This window comes from Lepisma saccharinum, chromosome 22 (genome assembly GCF_977018435.1).
Source record: "Lepisma saccharinum chromosome 22, izLepSacc3.1, whole genome shotgun sequence".
Lineage (NCBI taxonomy): Eukaryota > Metazoa > Arthropoda > Insecta > Zygentoma > Lepismatidae > Lepisma > Lepisma saccharinum.
Window position 1 is genome coordinate 22523254 of NC_139250.1, and position 18019 is coordinate 22541272.

At 35.9% G+C, this 18019-nt stretch overlaps 2 protein-coding genes across 5 annotated transcripts in view; one reads left to right on the forward strand and one right to left on the reverse strand.

The window, feature by feature from the left end:
• Prp16 (ATP-dependent RNA helicase l(1)G0007) overlaps nucleotides 1–18019 on the forward strand; it is a 400014-nt gene that overhangs the window by 345067 nt on the left and 36928 nt on the right. The window lies entirely within an intron of this gene.
• On the reverse strand, nucleotides 6614–16408 carry l(1)G0469 (lethal (1) G0469 NlpC/P60 domain-containing protein). Its single transcript, XM_083144023.1, has 4 exons — nucleotides 16218–16408; nucleotides 14599–14780; nucleotides 13572–13664; nucleotides 6614–8020 (listed from the first exon to the last, which is right to left on the reverse strand). Exons 1-4 carry the CDS (start codon nucleotides 16363–16365, stop codon nucleotides 7886–7888), a joined length of 558 nt encoding a protein of 185 aa, XP_083000149.1. The 5' UTR covers nucleotides 16366–16408; the 3' UTR covers nucleotides 6614–7885.

An 18019-nucleotide genomic window follows, 5' to 3' on the forward strand; every position in this document is an offset into this window, starting at 1 on the left:
ACAGACCTGGAAAACCGGGAAAAGTCAGGGAATTTGAGGTGTCAAAAAAAAGTCAGGGAAATGTCAGGGAATTTCGCCTTCATTGACTTTTTTTTTTTAAAAAAAAAAAAATACTCTGCACGGGAACAGGAACAGGAAATCTCGTTCGTAAGTTTCGGACTCAACTTTTATGCCCCTTTTATGAGCAACACAACCACGGCGCCAGAAACCAGTGATGGTAGGAGGACAGAGAGAGAGAAATTTCTCTCACCCGGGCTTCTCGGCAGGAATTTTAAATTCGGACACTTTTTGGAGGAAAATTGTTATAACTCGGGCACTATGGGAGCAATCTACTTCGGATAACTTTTGTTTTTCAGCTAAAACATCATAGCATGCAACCGTGTACAATTCAGAACGCCGAACCGAGGAAGAGGGCTTGGGGGCACAACCCCCGAATTTCAAAAGAAAAAAATATAAAAATCTGGAGTTTGCCCCTTCTTCCCCCGCTATTTTGGGGAGAAGGCGCGAACTTTAGTATTCTTTTCAAAGAATGGACATTTCTTAAGAGAATGGAACATGTTTCATGTTCTTGGGTGCTATACAAGTTGAATAATAAGCCAAAATGTGAAACTATGTTTTTTACGAGAAATAGGTAATTTGCATATTGCTCAGAAAATTGTTATAACTCGGGCACTATGGGAGCAATCTACTTCGGATAAGTTTTGTTTTACATCAGAGCATGCAACCATGTACAATTCAGAATGCCTAACCGAAGGGGGGGAGGTTTGGGGGGGCGCGACCTCCGAATTTCAATGAAAAAACATAAAAATACGGAGTTTGCCCCTCTTCTCCCGCTAGTTTGGGGAGAAGGCACAAACCTTAGTATTCTCTTCAAAGAATGGACGTTTCCAAAGAGATTGAAACATGTTTCATGTTCTTGGATGCCATACAAGTTGAACAATGAGCCAAAATGTGAATCTCTGTTCGGAAATGTGTCATGGATATGTTGCGGAGGGGGCGAGGGGGGAGGTTGGTCATCAATATGAATTTCCCAGGCTTGCTCCAGACCTGTGTCAGTTTCCACCCAAACATAAGAGTATGAAGGTCCAAAAAGCACATTCATTTCATAATCAGCACCATGATACCATATGGTATATCATTGGGTGAGTACGACCTTACTCTGGTGATACCATATGGTATCATCGGGGGAGTAAAGGTTAAGACTCTAAATATTACATGGAAAATGTATTGAATTATCATTTTTTCTTGTCCGTATGGGAGTAGTAAGGGAACTTGTCAATGGATGGAGGGATAAGAGCAGGTGGCGCCGTCCGATAGTTGTCGGAAGTATTAGTAAGGAATTTTGTTGGGCAAACTGAAGGAACATGGAAACAAATAGGTTCCAATGATTCATACGATTTTTGTCGAATATCGCCACCCGACAAAGTATGTCACTACAACATGCAACAGAAATTGCATGGACTGCAACATCCAACAAAAATCGCATGCATAAACAAGAAGAGATGCTGGAATTTTATTACTCTTCTGGCTCACATCAACTTATTTAATGTAGTGGTGCTTACGAAGGTTTTCTTTCATCATCCTGACGTATTACTGGTTTCGCACAAGTTAACATACGTTTACAATGGCACTGCACTATTCTTAGATATCAAGAAGAATCCAACCAAACGGGATATATGTATATTGAATACTATAACGAAAAAGTAAATATAAATCTGCATTGGTGAACGTTATAAAAATTGGCAAGTGCATGCTCCCAACCTCAAATTTACTGCAACACTAGTATTGCAATGAAATTAACGCCACTCTCTGTTCTGTCTGTTTAAACTCGTGAGAGATGGTCATTAATCTTTCACTGAGTAAGGTTAATGTCCAATATTATGAAATAAAATACTAATAATAAATACGTAAATATTTTAATATCATATTTACTCGAATCATTCCATCATAAAAGCAAAACACTTTCTTCAAGAATTGACTTTTCTCTGTCAGCCCTGCTAAATTTTCACTTTCCATCTACTGATTTATACGAGGGGTGGCCAGAAAGTAATTTCCAATTAGTACGGACATTGATTTTTCGCAAACGCCAAAACCGTGAAAAATGGTAATTGGTGCAAAGTTATGTTTAGGAATGTGCAGTGATGTCTGGACACATTTTTCGCCCGTTCAAAATATCGAAATAATGCGAATTGTTGGCGTTTTTAGCGATTTTTTTTTAAAAGAAATGTCCTAAAACAACGAAAAATTCCATGAAATCCAACATTCTTGTCTTTTCTAGGCCATGTTTGTGTACATAGAACATGCAGTTTTCCAACATTTTACTCAAGAGTAAACTATAGAGTTATACATACATGGAATAATTCAGACAACCACATTAAATCATGTATTTCCCACGATTTTTTCAACTTCTATCGAAACCATTTGCATCACAGAGCAAAGTAGCAGGGTTCTAACAGGAGATCGAATGCGTATCTACCGTCACACGGGAGCCACATCTTCAGATTTGTCGCACGAGATATGTTTTGAATTACCAAGCTAAGTGCGCACAATCAGCATTTGTCGAGCGAGCAATAATGGAGCTCAGTCGTTAGGGCATCTGACTACTATGCGAGAGACCCATGGTCGATCCCCTGTGGGGAGAACCGGGATGTTTTCCACCTATTGTAACTGCTCCGGCGCCCACCCAGCATCATATGAAGCTAGTACCTTGAGGAAACTTTGAGGGATAAAGGTAGCCAGGAACATGGTGCTGATCACATCACCCCTACCTTCGTGATCAAGAAAGTTTTGGGGTCCGAACTCCACACCCCTATACACCTTCATGGAAAAGTGCAGGGAGCACTTTACTTTTACTTCCTCAAAAATCTGTTCCAACATATCAAACTGTCACGAAATTACGTAGACCATGTGACATACAATTTAAAATAATAGTTTAAAGCACAATGGAGCATTAAGTTTTGGTATATTTGGCAGATAAATGTTCTAAAACAAAAACACAAATTTTGGGAAACTTAACACTAACAAGTCAAAAAAGGATAATGCCAATTTCTGGTGCCATAATATATCGGTATCTGTCACGTGAGATTGGTTGATTTTAATTTCGCCACTTATGGTCATTATACACCCTTCAGTATATACGGGGAAAATTCCATTGTCTAAAATCTTTACCTTAAAATTAAGAAAGTGGTATGAAAAATAACTTTCCCAAAATAACTTTCAAGATATCAAACTCTCACGAAGAGGTGTAAGCCATGTGACTTACAATTTGAAACAGTAGTTCAAAAACACCATGAAGGTATAATTTCAGATATTTGCCAGAAAATGAGCTAAAATGAAAATGTGATTTTTTAAAAAATAACACCGTATAGTAAAAAATAAAAAATAAGAAAATACACCAATTTGAAAAAAAAAATAACAAAATATCAAGGTCCCTATCGATTAGGCATAAATAAAACAAGAATATCAGTTGTAATTTATTGCATTAGTAACAGTGAGTCCTAACCTAATTTTCGGCATAATCAACACCGTTGTTCTGGCATTTGTCGTAGCATGGCACTAAATTTTGTATGCCCATGGTATATGTGTCTGACAGCAAAGGCTGGAACTATCTACCTCAGTGTAGCTGCCAAATCCTTGCCCTGCCAGAAACCTCTTCAGTTAAAGAAAGAGATGAAAGTCTGTACATTCAAGGCCAGGGCTGTACAGGGAGTGGTCCAAGATCTCTCACCTGAAGTGATGCAAAGGGCCCATGTGTACTCAGCTGTATGGGGTTGTGAACATTCGATTGGCTTTCCGTGAATTGTCTGCACCATCGTCTGACCATACTATCACTCACGACGTCCGGTCTGCACACCTCACACGATTGCTGTTGGCTCTGTGCCAAATTCTGAGCGTGCAATATAGGCTACATCGCAGTCGGTGGGAGACTGTATGAGAGATGCAATCTTTAACCTAGAACTGTCCTATAACGGCTGCATTGCAACTGTACCAGATTACAGCTACATGTCACTTCTTCCTGCCTGCATGTGTGTATGTCGCTCTCCAACCACTAGTGCTTTTTTCAGAATGCCCCTCGTATATGAACTTTCAGAAGCTTTTATTATTAGAGTGTTCCTGTTTTAATGTGTGGTTAGCTAAATCAGGTACCTATGCAATGCAATTCTATAAATCCCTTGCGTTAAATTTCTAATACCTACATACCCTTTTCGTCAGCATTAATGGTATAACTGCATGTTGTCAGTTTCACAGTACTTCACTTGGATATACTGTACAGAAGCAGAAATCCCATTGATAATGTAAGGAAATATGACACTTTATTTTGTTCGATTCAATTGTTTCAGTTATATGCAAGAGTTAAGTTGTTTGCTTTACAGAGAAGAGAGAAGTAGCTTTATGCATTGAAAAATAAGTCCTCACTCATGGTTCTTGCAAGCATAGGGTTCCAAACCTCAGTTGAAATATCAACATATAATACCAAGAATGTATAAGGAGACTGATAAATTACAAAATGTATTTCTTAGTCAATCACTCTTCACTCTAATCTCATTTAGTCGTAACTTTAAAAATAATCAAGTATTTTATTTTAAACTTACTGCGTATGACAAAATTCTGTAATCCTTCCATAGCTTGTGAATTGTAATAATTTCCAAATTCACTATTTTGCAGTTTGAATTCAAATGATAGAGAATAGAGAAATTAAGTCAATTTCATAGAAGATAATATTGGTACTTAACAAAACCATATGTGGATCTGTATGAGTTTATTATTTCTATTTGCAAAAACATCGATTTAGTTTAGTTTGTAATTGTCAGGGAAAAATGCAAATTTTGTCCTGGAAAACCTGGAAAAGTCAGGGAATTTCATTTCTGCTTGTTTGTAGCCACCCTGTTGAATTTTTAAAAGCACATTTCCATGCATTTGAAAATACTATGCTTTAAAATTCTTATTTTCCTGTAGTTTACGGTTATTACAAGCATAAGAAAACAGTTTTTTCTTTGTGACGTTTCAGGAGAACACACGCTCCTTTCATCAGACATTTATTTTCATTTTGACTAAAGATACAGTTATAACAATGGTTAGTAATTTTTAAACAAAAAGAATCTGTTATATAATGGATGTTGTCAATGTTACATTGTTGTAATATAGCAACTTAACTGTGAAAAAAGCAGTCTTTTTTTTTTTCACATCGTCGCATAAAATTCACTTGCGAACCCATGAATAACAATGTAATTTCTTTCCTTGATCTGCAAATTAAGACAACTGACTCAATAATTCAAACATCAGTCCATAGAAAAAAAAATTAGCGGGGGAAAAATACATCCATGCCAAATCAGAACATTCGCGTATAACAATGGATAACATATTTTTAAATTTTTTCCTGAGAGCACAAAGACTATGTTCTAATAATGAGGATATCAAAAATGAAGAAGAAAGGCTCTTTAATATAGCAAAAGAAAATGGCTTTCACACTAACAGAATAAACCAAATCAAAAAACAAGTTGCAAGAAAACTAAAGGAAAAGAGAAATACAGACAAAGATGAAAAATCTGTTGAAAAGAAATTTGTGTGCATTCCATTCCACAAGGGATTCTCACATAAAATTGCAAAAATTTTTAGAAGTTTTAATTTCAAAATTGTTTTTAAATCACCAAGAAGTTTGGAATGTACATTTAATGAATTCAAAATGAGAAACTCGCTACCAGATGTGGAAACCACAGGAATATATAATATAAGTTGTTCATGTTCAAAAGATTATGTGGGACAAACAGCAAGGAAAATGGCAATAAGATGGCACGAACATGATTTGGACATTATAAATCTAAACCCAAGAACAGGTTTGTCAACTCATATCATCGAAGAGAAGCATTTGATTAAAAAGAGAAGGGTTTTAAAAAGATTAACGGGAAACACAGAGTTGAATGTCTGGGAAGCCTCGTTCATTGCAGAAGAACACTGGAATAAATTAAATAATGAAAATGGTAACATAGATCCAGTGTGGAGTTTTCTTTTTCACAAATGGAGTAAGCCACCATCTTTAAAATTTAATGTAACAGAAAACATCAAGAGACTTTGTGAAAACAATGATGAATTTGAATTACCTGATGATATTTGGGATTCATAATTTAAAAAAAAAAAAAAAAAAAGACTGCTTTTTTCACAGTTAAGTTGCTATATTACAACAATGTAACATTGACAACATCCATTATATAACAGATTCTTTTTGTTTAAAAATTACTAACCATTGTTATAACTGTATCTTTAGTCAAAATGAAAATAAATGTCTGATGAAAGGAGCGTGTGTTCTCCTGAAACGTCACAAAGAAAAAACTGTTTTCTTATGCTTGTAATAACCGTAAACTACAGGAAAATAATTCTATCATGCAAGCAATGCGTACATACAAGAAAAACTATTTAAAATTCTTAACCAATCAAAAATTAAGCTTGCTTTTGGAAAGCTTCCATTCCTCCTTTTCCTTTGAAATTTGAGAATGTGATGTGTATGGACTAAAGTTTATGATGTTTTGCTGAGATAAAACAAACAACAGGAATGGTCATGTAATATTCAGAATTGTCTTCATTAAAAATTAAATACTATACAGTAACAAAAATTGAATCCGAAAATTAGGTGTTAATTTTATTTGTTTTTACCACATACATACATGTTGAAAGACAAATAAATAGTACTAGAAGAGTAGGTGTAACATGCCTTATACACATATCCTTTCCGTTAGCGTCTTGTTGCACATTAAAGCTTTTGTGGATATCCACTTATGAAGTACAACTTTCAATATTTTTATATGTGTAGAAATTTGAAATTTCTGGTGTTTGGCTCCACATTTGTCAGATAAATTAAAAATTAAATTAAACCGGAATTGAATACATACACCTTTAATTTATTTGCAATATTTAAAAAATAGTAATATTTGTGTATTTTTGGGCACATGTCACCCTTATTACAATTCGTATAAATCTATAATTGTCATTACTTCTGACTATGGCTGGTATCAATACCAGTGGAGAGAAATGGATTCTGAGATAAAATTATTCTCTCATATTTTAAAGGAAAACCCTGTTAAATTGATATGGCATAGTTCAAATAGAAAACTTACAGTACATTAAAACTTATAAGTACTCTGAATTACAATAGAATACAATAGAATTTTCAAGTCAATAATGATGCAACTGACCAAGAAAATTAATAACATCTTCGTGTTCATTCTCTATATTGGTAAAGTAAAGGTGTCCCTGTGCATAAAGCACCATGCCATGAAGGCACGTTTAGGCGATGTGGGGGAGGGGAGTTTGGGCCCCACACATTCGTGATCTCGGCCATTTGGAGGTGATGTGATCAGCACCATGCTCCAGTCACCTTTATCTCCTAGGGTTGCCCCCAGGTACCTATTGATTTGAGGCTGGGCCCCAGAGCCACTTTATGCAATGACAAGGCTGAAAAAATTCTGACCTTAAGTCACCCACCCCCAGGAATTTAACTTGGATCTCCCACATGGCAGTGTGACCAGCATGGCTCTATCTATATTTGGTGTTTTTTTTAATTTAGAGTCACTCTTTAAGTGCCTATTTTACAAGTGTTCCTCATCCTACTAAAAATGAACTATTTACACCCATATTTAACACTAATTGCATTTGATGTAGAATCTTACTGGGTGAATATGTATAAAATGAAATTTTGAAAGATTCAACGTTTTCACTGTTACTCAACAAGCTTAGTAAATGATTAATGTTAATAAGTTGTTTACAGAGTTATTAATTGCATTCTTGTAACATCGTCGTATACTTTAACGTAACATCGTCGTATACTTTAACGTAACATCGTCGTATACTTTAACATAACATGCATTACCAGTTAAGTGAGTTACTCATAAATTTAAAAATTGACAGACATGTATCTTCTTCTTCGAGATGGTTCACTTTTTGAAGAGTCAGACCTCTCTCTCTTAGACATAACCATCCACAAACCTGCACTGGCTGATAGGCTGCCCCATTTTGTAACATCGCTAACCTTGAAAATAGAAAGCAAAATGTGATACATTTACAAAGCTCTATATTCTCCATGTGAATTTTAAGTTACAAGAACTTGCACTGCTTTCAAAATGACACAACTACCATTACCAACAATTATTGTCCTAGTCATGAACTTGAAAACAAGGTCCGGTGTAACAGTATTGGCTGAAACCGGTGATATAGGTGTAGTGCAACCACAAAGAAAAGAAACTTCAGCCAGAAGCCTTCCCCTCCATCCCTTCAGCTCAGCCCAAGGTGATGCCTGCTCCATGCTGCCCCTTCCCTACTCTCACAGAGTCGTCAAACAAAATTATCCATTACAGACACCAGCATTTCGGTTGGAATTGGCTGCACTTCTTCCCTTCAGGGTCTCTAAGTTAGGAATACCTGTTCAAAAACTCTGTTCTAGAGGTATCCCCAGAGAAAGAAATCGTAGGCAGTGAGATCAGGTGATCTGGGAGGCCATGCTATGTCCCCAAAATGCGAGATGATTTGCCTGCGAACACATTACATAACGTTGCCATCGTTTCTCATGTGGTATGTTTAGTTTGCTTCATCTTGCTGGAAATAGCTGGAAATAAACTACAGACCTCCATATTGTATGTTGTTCTGGTACTCTTCCATGGCTCCCAGTGTTAAACTGCTGTTGAAATTTATGCTGCAGAGCTACCATACAATGGTTACTTTAAAATACATCTCTACCACAAAAGCACATTGTTTAGGGGTCCAATGCTCCATTGCTACAGAAATAGCATCCCTATTGCTCTTAGTATGATCGGTCTCATCCCTACTGTGGGGCTGTAAGGAATACCAACCCTTGAAAGCAGGAGATATATATCACTGAACCGTGTACTTGCAGAGACTGTGTTGACAGTTGCCTATATTAAGCTATTATATCGTAATTGTGTACTTAATTAAAAGTAAATTGTTCTTTGCTATCTGAAAAGATCCAGTGTTTTATTGCCATTTTCGAGCTCAGCATGTCAAATTAATTAAGAAATCACTATTTTTGTTTCTGAAGCAAGCAAAAACTTAATTTTTGAAAACCACTGCTATGCTTCAAATTCTATTTGACAATTTGTAACCATCACTTTCTTCTTGTCATTTGTTTAGGTTAGAATTTTTCCTCTTAAATAAGCCAAATCGTAGCTAATCTTAATCTTAAACACAATAAATGTATCGAATGTCTGGTTTCTCCAAGTCATATTTCATTGCTAATCTTATCTCACTTGTCCAAGTCACCAATCATAATGATGTAGTGCCGTATTTATGATTTTATTTCGAACAGACTAAGGATATTTTTAACTGATCTGATAATTATTTTTTGCCATTTGTATACTCCACAATGCTCTGGGGATGTTGATATTAAACCAGCGATAGCAGTACTTTAGAACATATGAATTTGTAACTTATATGGAAGAAAGATTTACAGTGAACAACTGATGACTGCCAGCCAGATTATTGCATAAATGAATATTTCTTTACCTTCATGGAATCTACATGCTTGAAGTATATAAATCTATTTCAGTCTCTGTATCATGTTAACAATATTTCATATAGTGTATATATGTTATTTTTATATACATAATTTCAAAATGTGGGAATAAAATTTACACTAACATTAATGTTAAGTCCAATTTAATATTTTTTACGTGGTATTTGTGTGGATGATAGACGATAGACTTCCAGAATAAAATGTTTCGACAGAATTTCAAGCCTTGAGTAGTCAGCAGACTGGGAATCTTGGATTTGTGATCAATTGTCTGAGAATATCCTGATAAATATAGCAGATTTTACTCGTGTCACAGTCAGTCACCTCGATCCTTCCCATGTTCTTTGTTTACCACCAAAATCGAATCAAATGTTTCAGGACAGGTAGTGGGCACCAACTAGGATGACCAAATCTCCCATATTTCCCAGGATCTTCTGTATAAGAGCTTATTTCTTGGGATCCTCCCAGTTTCTGTATTGACATTCTATTTCTCCTGTATATTTCATTAACAACCATGATCGTGAAATTTCAACTCATTCCAAGTTCAGCGAGCAATACACATCTTCAAGTCGACAAGTTCAAGATCTTGCACGTTTAACGTTTGGTGGGCGGAAGTGACGTAATATCTTGTAGTAATTGATTGATGCTTAGTTCTGTTGCAGCAGTGGACAAATACATAGGGGTTAGGAGTAAGAAACATGCAAATTTTGATCTGTATATTATATAAAATATAAATTAATTCTTCTGTTCAATAGTATCCATTCCATAAACATTTGCTGGAGAGATGCCATGCTGCTAAAAAATGCACAAAATTTGTCACGACAAATCTGTAAATTTAGTGTCGAAAGTTGGAAATCTCCCTTAAATTCATGATCGAAAAAAGGGTCACCCTAATACCAACACAGAGTTTTGTTATATTTGTTAGTTAGTAATTTGGTATTTCCATCCATATGAATCTACCGTTTGATAGCATGCAAAAATAATAATTTGATTGACATTTAGCACATTTCAAACATGATAGTTCCCCATAGAAATTTTCAGCGATATTTCCCATATATCACTTGACAAAAGGAAAGTATGCAATACTTCTGATGCATAAGGCATCCCTTGGTTAAATTAAGCATAGAAGGGTTACATTAACACAAAGAAAAATTTAGGATGAAATTTGATTTATCCAACCTGAAAAAATGGCATCTACGTTTCATAAAAGAGGAAGTAATATAGTGAGCGATTGCACTTAACACACAACAAAATGTCTGTGTAGACCGATATAGCATCAGAAAGTCATCGAACAATGCATTTAAATTAAAACTCATAGTTATCAACAATTATAAGCCATGGTAGCTAATTCGTTAGGGTGTCTGACTACCATGTGAGAGACCTGGGTTTGATCCCTGGTGGGGGAGAACTGTTTTTTTTTTTCACCTGTTCAAGCATCTTCAGTGCCCACCCAGCATCGTATAAAGTAGGTACCTGGAGGAAACTTGGGTGGGGGTTAAAAGTGGCCAGGAGCATGGTGTTGACCACATAACCCCTATACGCCTTCATGGCGTGGTGCAAAGTGCAGGGGAGCACTTTACTTTTTACTTTAGTCGTCAAGAATTAAAGAAAAGAGAATTACTTATACTATTGAATGTTAAATTATTACAAAAATAAGGATAAGAAATTTTGAAAATTGAAGTAAGGTTTTTATTACATTATTTATATTTTGACATATTCAGGAGAAATACATAGTGTAGAAGCTTTGAAAAAAATCTGGTCCAGTCAAAAACTCAAAACTGAAATTGTGTACGGTGCCGTTGCTCAAGAAACTTAACCAAGGTAGCCCACCCAGTTCGTACAAAAATCTTTGTTTTAACATTAAGTGTTAAATTAATTAAATTTAGACATAGAACCAAACAATATTCCACTAGATTGTTACTAGTAGTGTGAACCAATACTGATACCAATGTATTGGAATCGGTTGGATTTTATTTACTGATATCAGCCAATAGTTTTCCAGTATTTTGATCATTTAATGGGTCTGCAAGAATGACAGAGTGTAATTATCCTGAAAGTTATGGAAAAATTTAAGTTTCCATTGGTTTTGCATCAATATTACGTGAGAATATTGTATTTTGGAATAACAAAAGAGGAATTTTCATATTCTGATGCTTTTTTTTTTAAACATATTAAATCAGAAAACTGGTAAATTGATGCTTATAATTGGAGTGGAATACTCGCCCACTAATATTAATTAGTAACAACTTTTAATTTTTACAATTTTCAGCATCTCTATCAAAGAAATTAGAGTTTCGGTATTGGTTCAACTGTAATTACAAGTGTGTTTAGGTGGCCTTTGTGGCTAAGTGGTTAGCACACCGTGCTACGACATCAGAGGTCCCGGGTTTGAATCATGGCCTGGGCATGGGTGTTCTTTGTGAGAGTCCATTCATCATACCATCTTCGTGATTAGCCAAAAATGGCAGAAAAGCGAAGTAAAACAAACCAAATCAAACCAAACCAGACAAGTGTCTTTAAAATCAGAATTAAAGTGGTTTAAAGTATTTTGAATAATCGTTGGGTCACTTGTCATATTTATTTTTGGAAATGAAAAAAACATGAGTATATAATATTGATCATCCTCCACATTTCTCTTTTCCATTTGAGAATGAAAACAGAATCATTGAAGCCTTTTATCTAATCTCCAGCCTGATAAAAATGCAGTTATGGAATTTTCACACAGAATCACTGATGTAATCTCTCCCATTCCCCTCACAAGAATCAATAAATAGAGATAAGGGAATTTGAGGATGACTAGTCATTTGCACGTTCGTAGAAAAGAAATATAGCTGTTACCCTTTTTATCCACATATTACGCATAACATTGGTTACATTATTCATAGAGATTACTACATCACTTGAAATTGTGTTTTGAACTAATCTGGTCTCTTATCACTGAATGGTGCAATCTTAGGTAATCTAATTGTGTGAACGTGTATGTTCACACACATACACAATGTATATAAACATGTATCTGCAGGAAAAAGATAACAATATTTACCAAATCTCAGAGCTTCATTGAAATACAAGAAGTTTCTGGATCAATTCTTCCCCTCTGAAGAAAGTGGGAAATACTGGGGACTTAACCATTAGAGGTCTGCACGGGCCTAAATTGTAAGGCCCGAGTCCGGCCCGGCCCGAGGAAATGAAACCCGAACCCGACCCGAGTCCGATAATAAGTAAACATGAGCCCGGCCCGAGCCCGAAAACATAATTAAAATTACTTTCCAATTCAGCATTTGAAAAAAAAAATGGGCACTGTTGTACTTCATGCTCCTATTCTCATTCTCGAAGTAAACCATAATTTCAATAATTAAAAATTATTTTTCGATGACAATATTCGCTAACAAAATAGCCACGAGGCCCGGGCCCGACCCGAGCCCGAGAAGTTCTGGTTATTTATGGCCCGAGTCCGGCCCGCGGGCCGGGCCGGGCCTAGGCCCGAGGGCCTGGCCCGAGCCCGTGCAGACCTCTATTAACCATACCACTTCATACCCTTAACAATTTGTACCGATGCCACTGCATACCCGTACTGATTTCTGCCACTACCAGTTCATACCCTTATCAATTGCCACTGAAGCAATTCTGATATTTGACCATTGTAGCATTTGTAAATGTTGGAATATAAGTAAGGGAGGTTCTGCTTAAATGTTTACCAAGTCCCAAACTTCCCGGGACTTGCCTGCAATGACTCAAATCTTTAACCTAACCTTTAGCGGACAGAGCCTTGCACGTGTGGATAGCCTCTCTGTGTGGGACTTTTCAAGCATGCACTTGCCACAATGTACTAGAAGAAACTCTAGCTCAAGAACTAATTGTCATAGAGATTGGTATTAAAATTGCTTTAATATTAGCACAAAATATTCTTTTTGACACCATATTTGCATCAAGCTAGTGAAAATTATGCATTTTTGCATAATTCCAAAGTTTTTGGCTTCCAGAAGAATAGCAGCCCCAGAAAATACCAAAACCCACTATCACTATAATAATAATAATAATAATAATAATAAAATACCTGTCTCTGTCTTGCAATCTTGTTATCTCCATGACGACACCAATAAGCAAGATGTTCACAATTGTGCCACTTCCGGGTCACATTAGAAAGTGCCTGAAATAAAGAAAATCAATATTCACTCAAGAACAAATTTATAATCAAGGATGCATTACATTTCATGCAAGACTTTCTTCATGTTGTTACTCATTGAAAGCTAATTGTCATAAATATCAGCAGTACTATTATCTAGAAAAGCGATCTGTATCATTTGATTCAAGGCCTTAGTGTTTCAAGTAATACCATATTCTCCTTCAGTAAGTGGTGATCATTTCAACATAGAAAAGAATTCTTCCATGGGGCCTGAGACACCCTAAACACAATTAAGAAAATATTCTCAACAACCGAAGTAGAGTTTTCGAATTTTGGTGAAGAATGTTTTTTATTCCATCTTCACACTTTATATGTACCAATGTGCTGAAGAAAGTTGCTTATATGCTTAGTCATGTTTCTTGTATGAAGTTGCATGGAAAATGTTAGTGGATGTGACAGAAGAGTAGGGTCACAGGATCACTGCAATCTAAAAATAGGACATACAGGGAGAAACTAGGAACCATTGATCTCAACAGTGTTAGACACATCTCATTACGGAGGCCTCCCCGATGTCGTAGTGGTAGCGTCGTCGCCTTGTAATTAAGGGGTTCCGGGTTCGATACCCGGTGGAGGCATAGTGGCTCGGATCCCACTTTAAACTGTAGGTCCAGTCCTGATTAGCTTTTCTGTGCATAAAGTGGACTTCAAACAACAATTCAACAACAACAACATCTCATTACGGGAATGCCAACAGAGACAGTTCTTCACAGTTGAAACAGTGTCAGAAAAAAAGATTGAACAACATAAAACTATGGTGGTGACTCACTCATCACCATACTTTTTGATGGGCAAGGACTAATAAGACAGTGTATCTTAGGATGAGACCTTTGCTTGTTGTCAGTAAAAATATTGACACACAGACAAATCTAAAAATATATATTTTATTATTGATACCTACAGTTTGTATTTGTTGAGTGATTTCTGCTTCACTGAGATGTGACATGTTACGATCACTGCCATTGTTTATTCGTATCTTGCTTTTTGGTGTCCAAAATGTATCCAGCCCTTCACAGACAACTTTTCCATGTTTTCCTATTTTGTGGTCCAAATTTACGATCTGAATGATATCATGTGTGTGATCTGTAACAATATATAAACAACAATTACTATTTTCTTAGCGGAAAATACATGCTGATTTCTCCTAAAAATTTCCGTAACAGTGCATATTTTGTAGTTAGTCTTGTTAATGACATTTTCTTGTACATAATATTTTCCCTTGGTTGTGCACATTATTTGTACGTGATAATAGATAAAACACAGACATGAATTACAAAATGATATAAAAATTGTCTTATCTTTGAGTACATTATCTCATATTGTAAATTGTGATTAGTTGGTTCTTAACATGCATTCAAGTAGCATTGCATTTACTCTATCAGGTTTCCACTGAACTAGAAATTGTTAAAAATCTGGAGAAGTTAGGAAATTTGTGAACCCTCTTCAGGCGTGGATATATCATTGTGTTCGTCCCATCACTAACGTTTATCACTCATCCTATTATTGCGAGGTAGAAAAGCAACGCAAAAATAAGCAAAGTGAATTAGAATAGAGGTGTAAGGAGTGACCCTTCCACATAGTAGACCCAAATGTCAACCTCACTTCTACATAGAACACCCTAGATTGCATTTTGCAGACTAACGAGGCTCTGGCATCTGGACCCACGGCCAGTATACTCTGTGGGATTTGTGTTGTGTGCCATCCATGTGTGCTTATGATTGTTCCTTCATTTACTTCATCTCATCCTCATCTTTGCAATTAGCCAAAACTGGCAGAAACACGAAGTAAAATAAACCAATCAATGAAGTTGAATAGCATATGTGCAGGTATTATTGTATAAATGTGTGGCTCAGGTCCTCTTCAAAGCACTGGCCCTCGTGGCAGAGTGGTTAGCACAGGGTTTTCGGGTTTGAATCCTAGCCTGATCATGGATGTCCATTCATCAATTTCATCATGTCGTCACTTATCCTCATCTTTGCAAATGAGCTAAAAGTGGCACAAAAAGCGAAGTAAAATAAAGCAAATCAGTCCTTTTCAAAGGAAAATGTATTGCAGTCATCTAGTGACATATATGTATTAGAAGGTGAATGAATTATCCAGGGTCTTCAAGATTAGTAAACCAGTTACATGTTTTGTACTTTTATAGTCATTAAAATAATAACAAATGGCAGAATGCACTATGATATGAACTATGGATACATAAAATTATTGGTAATTTTATTGAAAGTCAATATCTATATCAACTGATACTAATAGGGTATCAATTATCTGCATTGCCTTTTTATAATGAAAAAATATGTAAGAAACACAACCAGATGGAAAAATATGAAAATAATAATGTACTTAAATCGTGTATTTTTATATTTCATACTTTCCTTTTCTCTATTTCAACTTAATGTTTATGATAATTTGACAACAATATTCTTTCAGTTGAGAAGTTGACAAGCTTGTGATTTATTAATTGATAACCTGAAACATTAAACATATATATACAATACTACTAATATTTTGTGCAATTACCTTTGCTTGATTGTCTCATTCCTACACCCCAGTGATGGTATTTATCATGTTGCAGCTCTATCAGATCTCCTGTGTGTACCACATCAGCAAACACTTTTTTCTCACTTTCAGTAAACCATTTTGAGACGGTCATCACAGAGAAATTCATATCTTCCTAATAATAGCACCTTCAGACTATGACAGATCTTGTATTGGCTTTGACTTTACAGCCGTATGAAAAATCCTCTTTATATAAAATTCTGGTATCAGAAGGCTCTGTGATAAGGGAAGTGATAACTTTTTATCAACTGTCAAGGAAACTAATTGTTACTTACTGATAATTGAGAAGGAGGTGATGAAATGTTTACAAACCTTGTTGAAAAGCTCATTCGAATTCAAATCAGAAATTAGTGTAGTGATGTTAGGATTTTTAGTTATAGTTTTAACTATGTCCCATTTTTATTGTTATAATTTTTTGTTGAATATTTCACAATCTGTACCTTAATTTCAATGATGATGAACTTGATGTAATACATGAAAGAACAAACACATAACTGTTACTTCAGTGGCTAAACATTTTGAGTGGTCAATTCACAATCTTGCCCGATGGCATGGTGACGTCCTCAAGGGGTTCTGAGTTCGATACCAGGGGTCCCAGGTTCGAATCCCAGACTGGGCATGGCTGTTCATAGTGAGTGTTCCCTCCTTTCATCATTTCATCACTCATGCTGGTCTCCCCGATGACGTAGTAATAACGTTGTCGTATCAAGGGGTTCTGGGTTCGATACGCAGTGAAGGCACATTGTACAGTGGTTCGGTTCCCACTTTAAACTGTAGGTCCAGTCTCGATTAGCCTATATGTGCATAAAGTGAACTTAAAACAACAATTCGTCATTCATCCTCATTGTTGCGATTAGCCAAAAGTGGCAAAAAATCGATGCTAAATAACAAAAGTGAAATAAAATTAAACCAAATGTTGAGTTTGAATCCCAACCTTGGCATGTGTGTTCATTTATGAGCATACTTTCATTAATGCAATCTGATCATCATGATTAGCCTAAAGAGGCAGAAAGGGGATGTAATAAACTGAGTGTTTGTGTCTTTGTGGCTTAACATATTGAATGCAGGACTCACAATTTCATTGCTACAGATTTTGGGTTCTAGTTCCGAACAAGATGGAAGTATTTCATTGTGTTCATTCCTTCTTCTGCTGCATCCACTTTCATTTTTGTGATAGTTGCTAAAAATTAAGCTAAAAAAAAAAAATATATGAATATAAAACTACATTTTGTTGAAGATAACAAAAACGGAAGATTAAACTGAATTCCATAATGTAACAGCTGGTGAGAGGTAGGCCTTCTAAGTGTTTATTATTATTATTATTTTTTATTGGTGACGCATGTTCAGCACATCAAGTTCTATCACCACTGTTTCCTGTCTTTTGAGAATAGAACCCTGTTATTTTTCCTCAATTGTCTTAATGATGCTGGGTATAAAATTAGGGTCTCTCGCTGGGAATTGACACTGTAACCTGCTTTCAAAATTAATCAGTTGCAGGAAAGACAGAAACACTGTATATTGTCCATGCCGTACTTTCACCTTGTTTATTGTGCCACACCATGAGAACAAGAACCCAATAGCACTGTGGTTTACCTTCTAATCAAGGGTTCCGGGATTTGATTTTCATTGGGGGCATGTAGTGGTTCAGACTGCATTTAAACTGCAGAGCCAGTTGTGATTGGCTTAACTGAGAATAAACAAACATGATCAAGAAATGGCATAGGCATTGTCTTTTGCTTCAATATTTTATTCACTCTATTTTA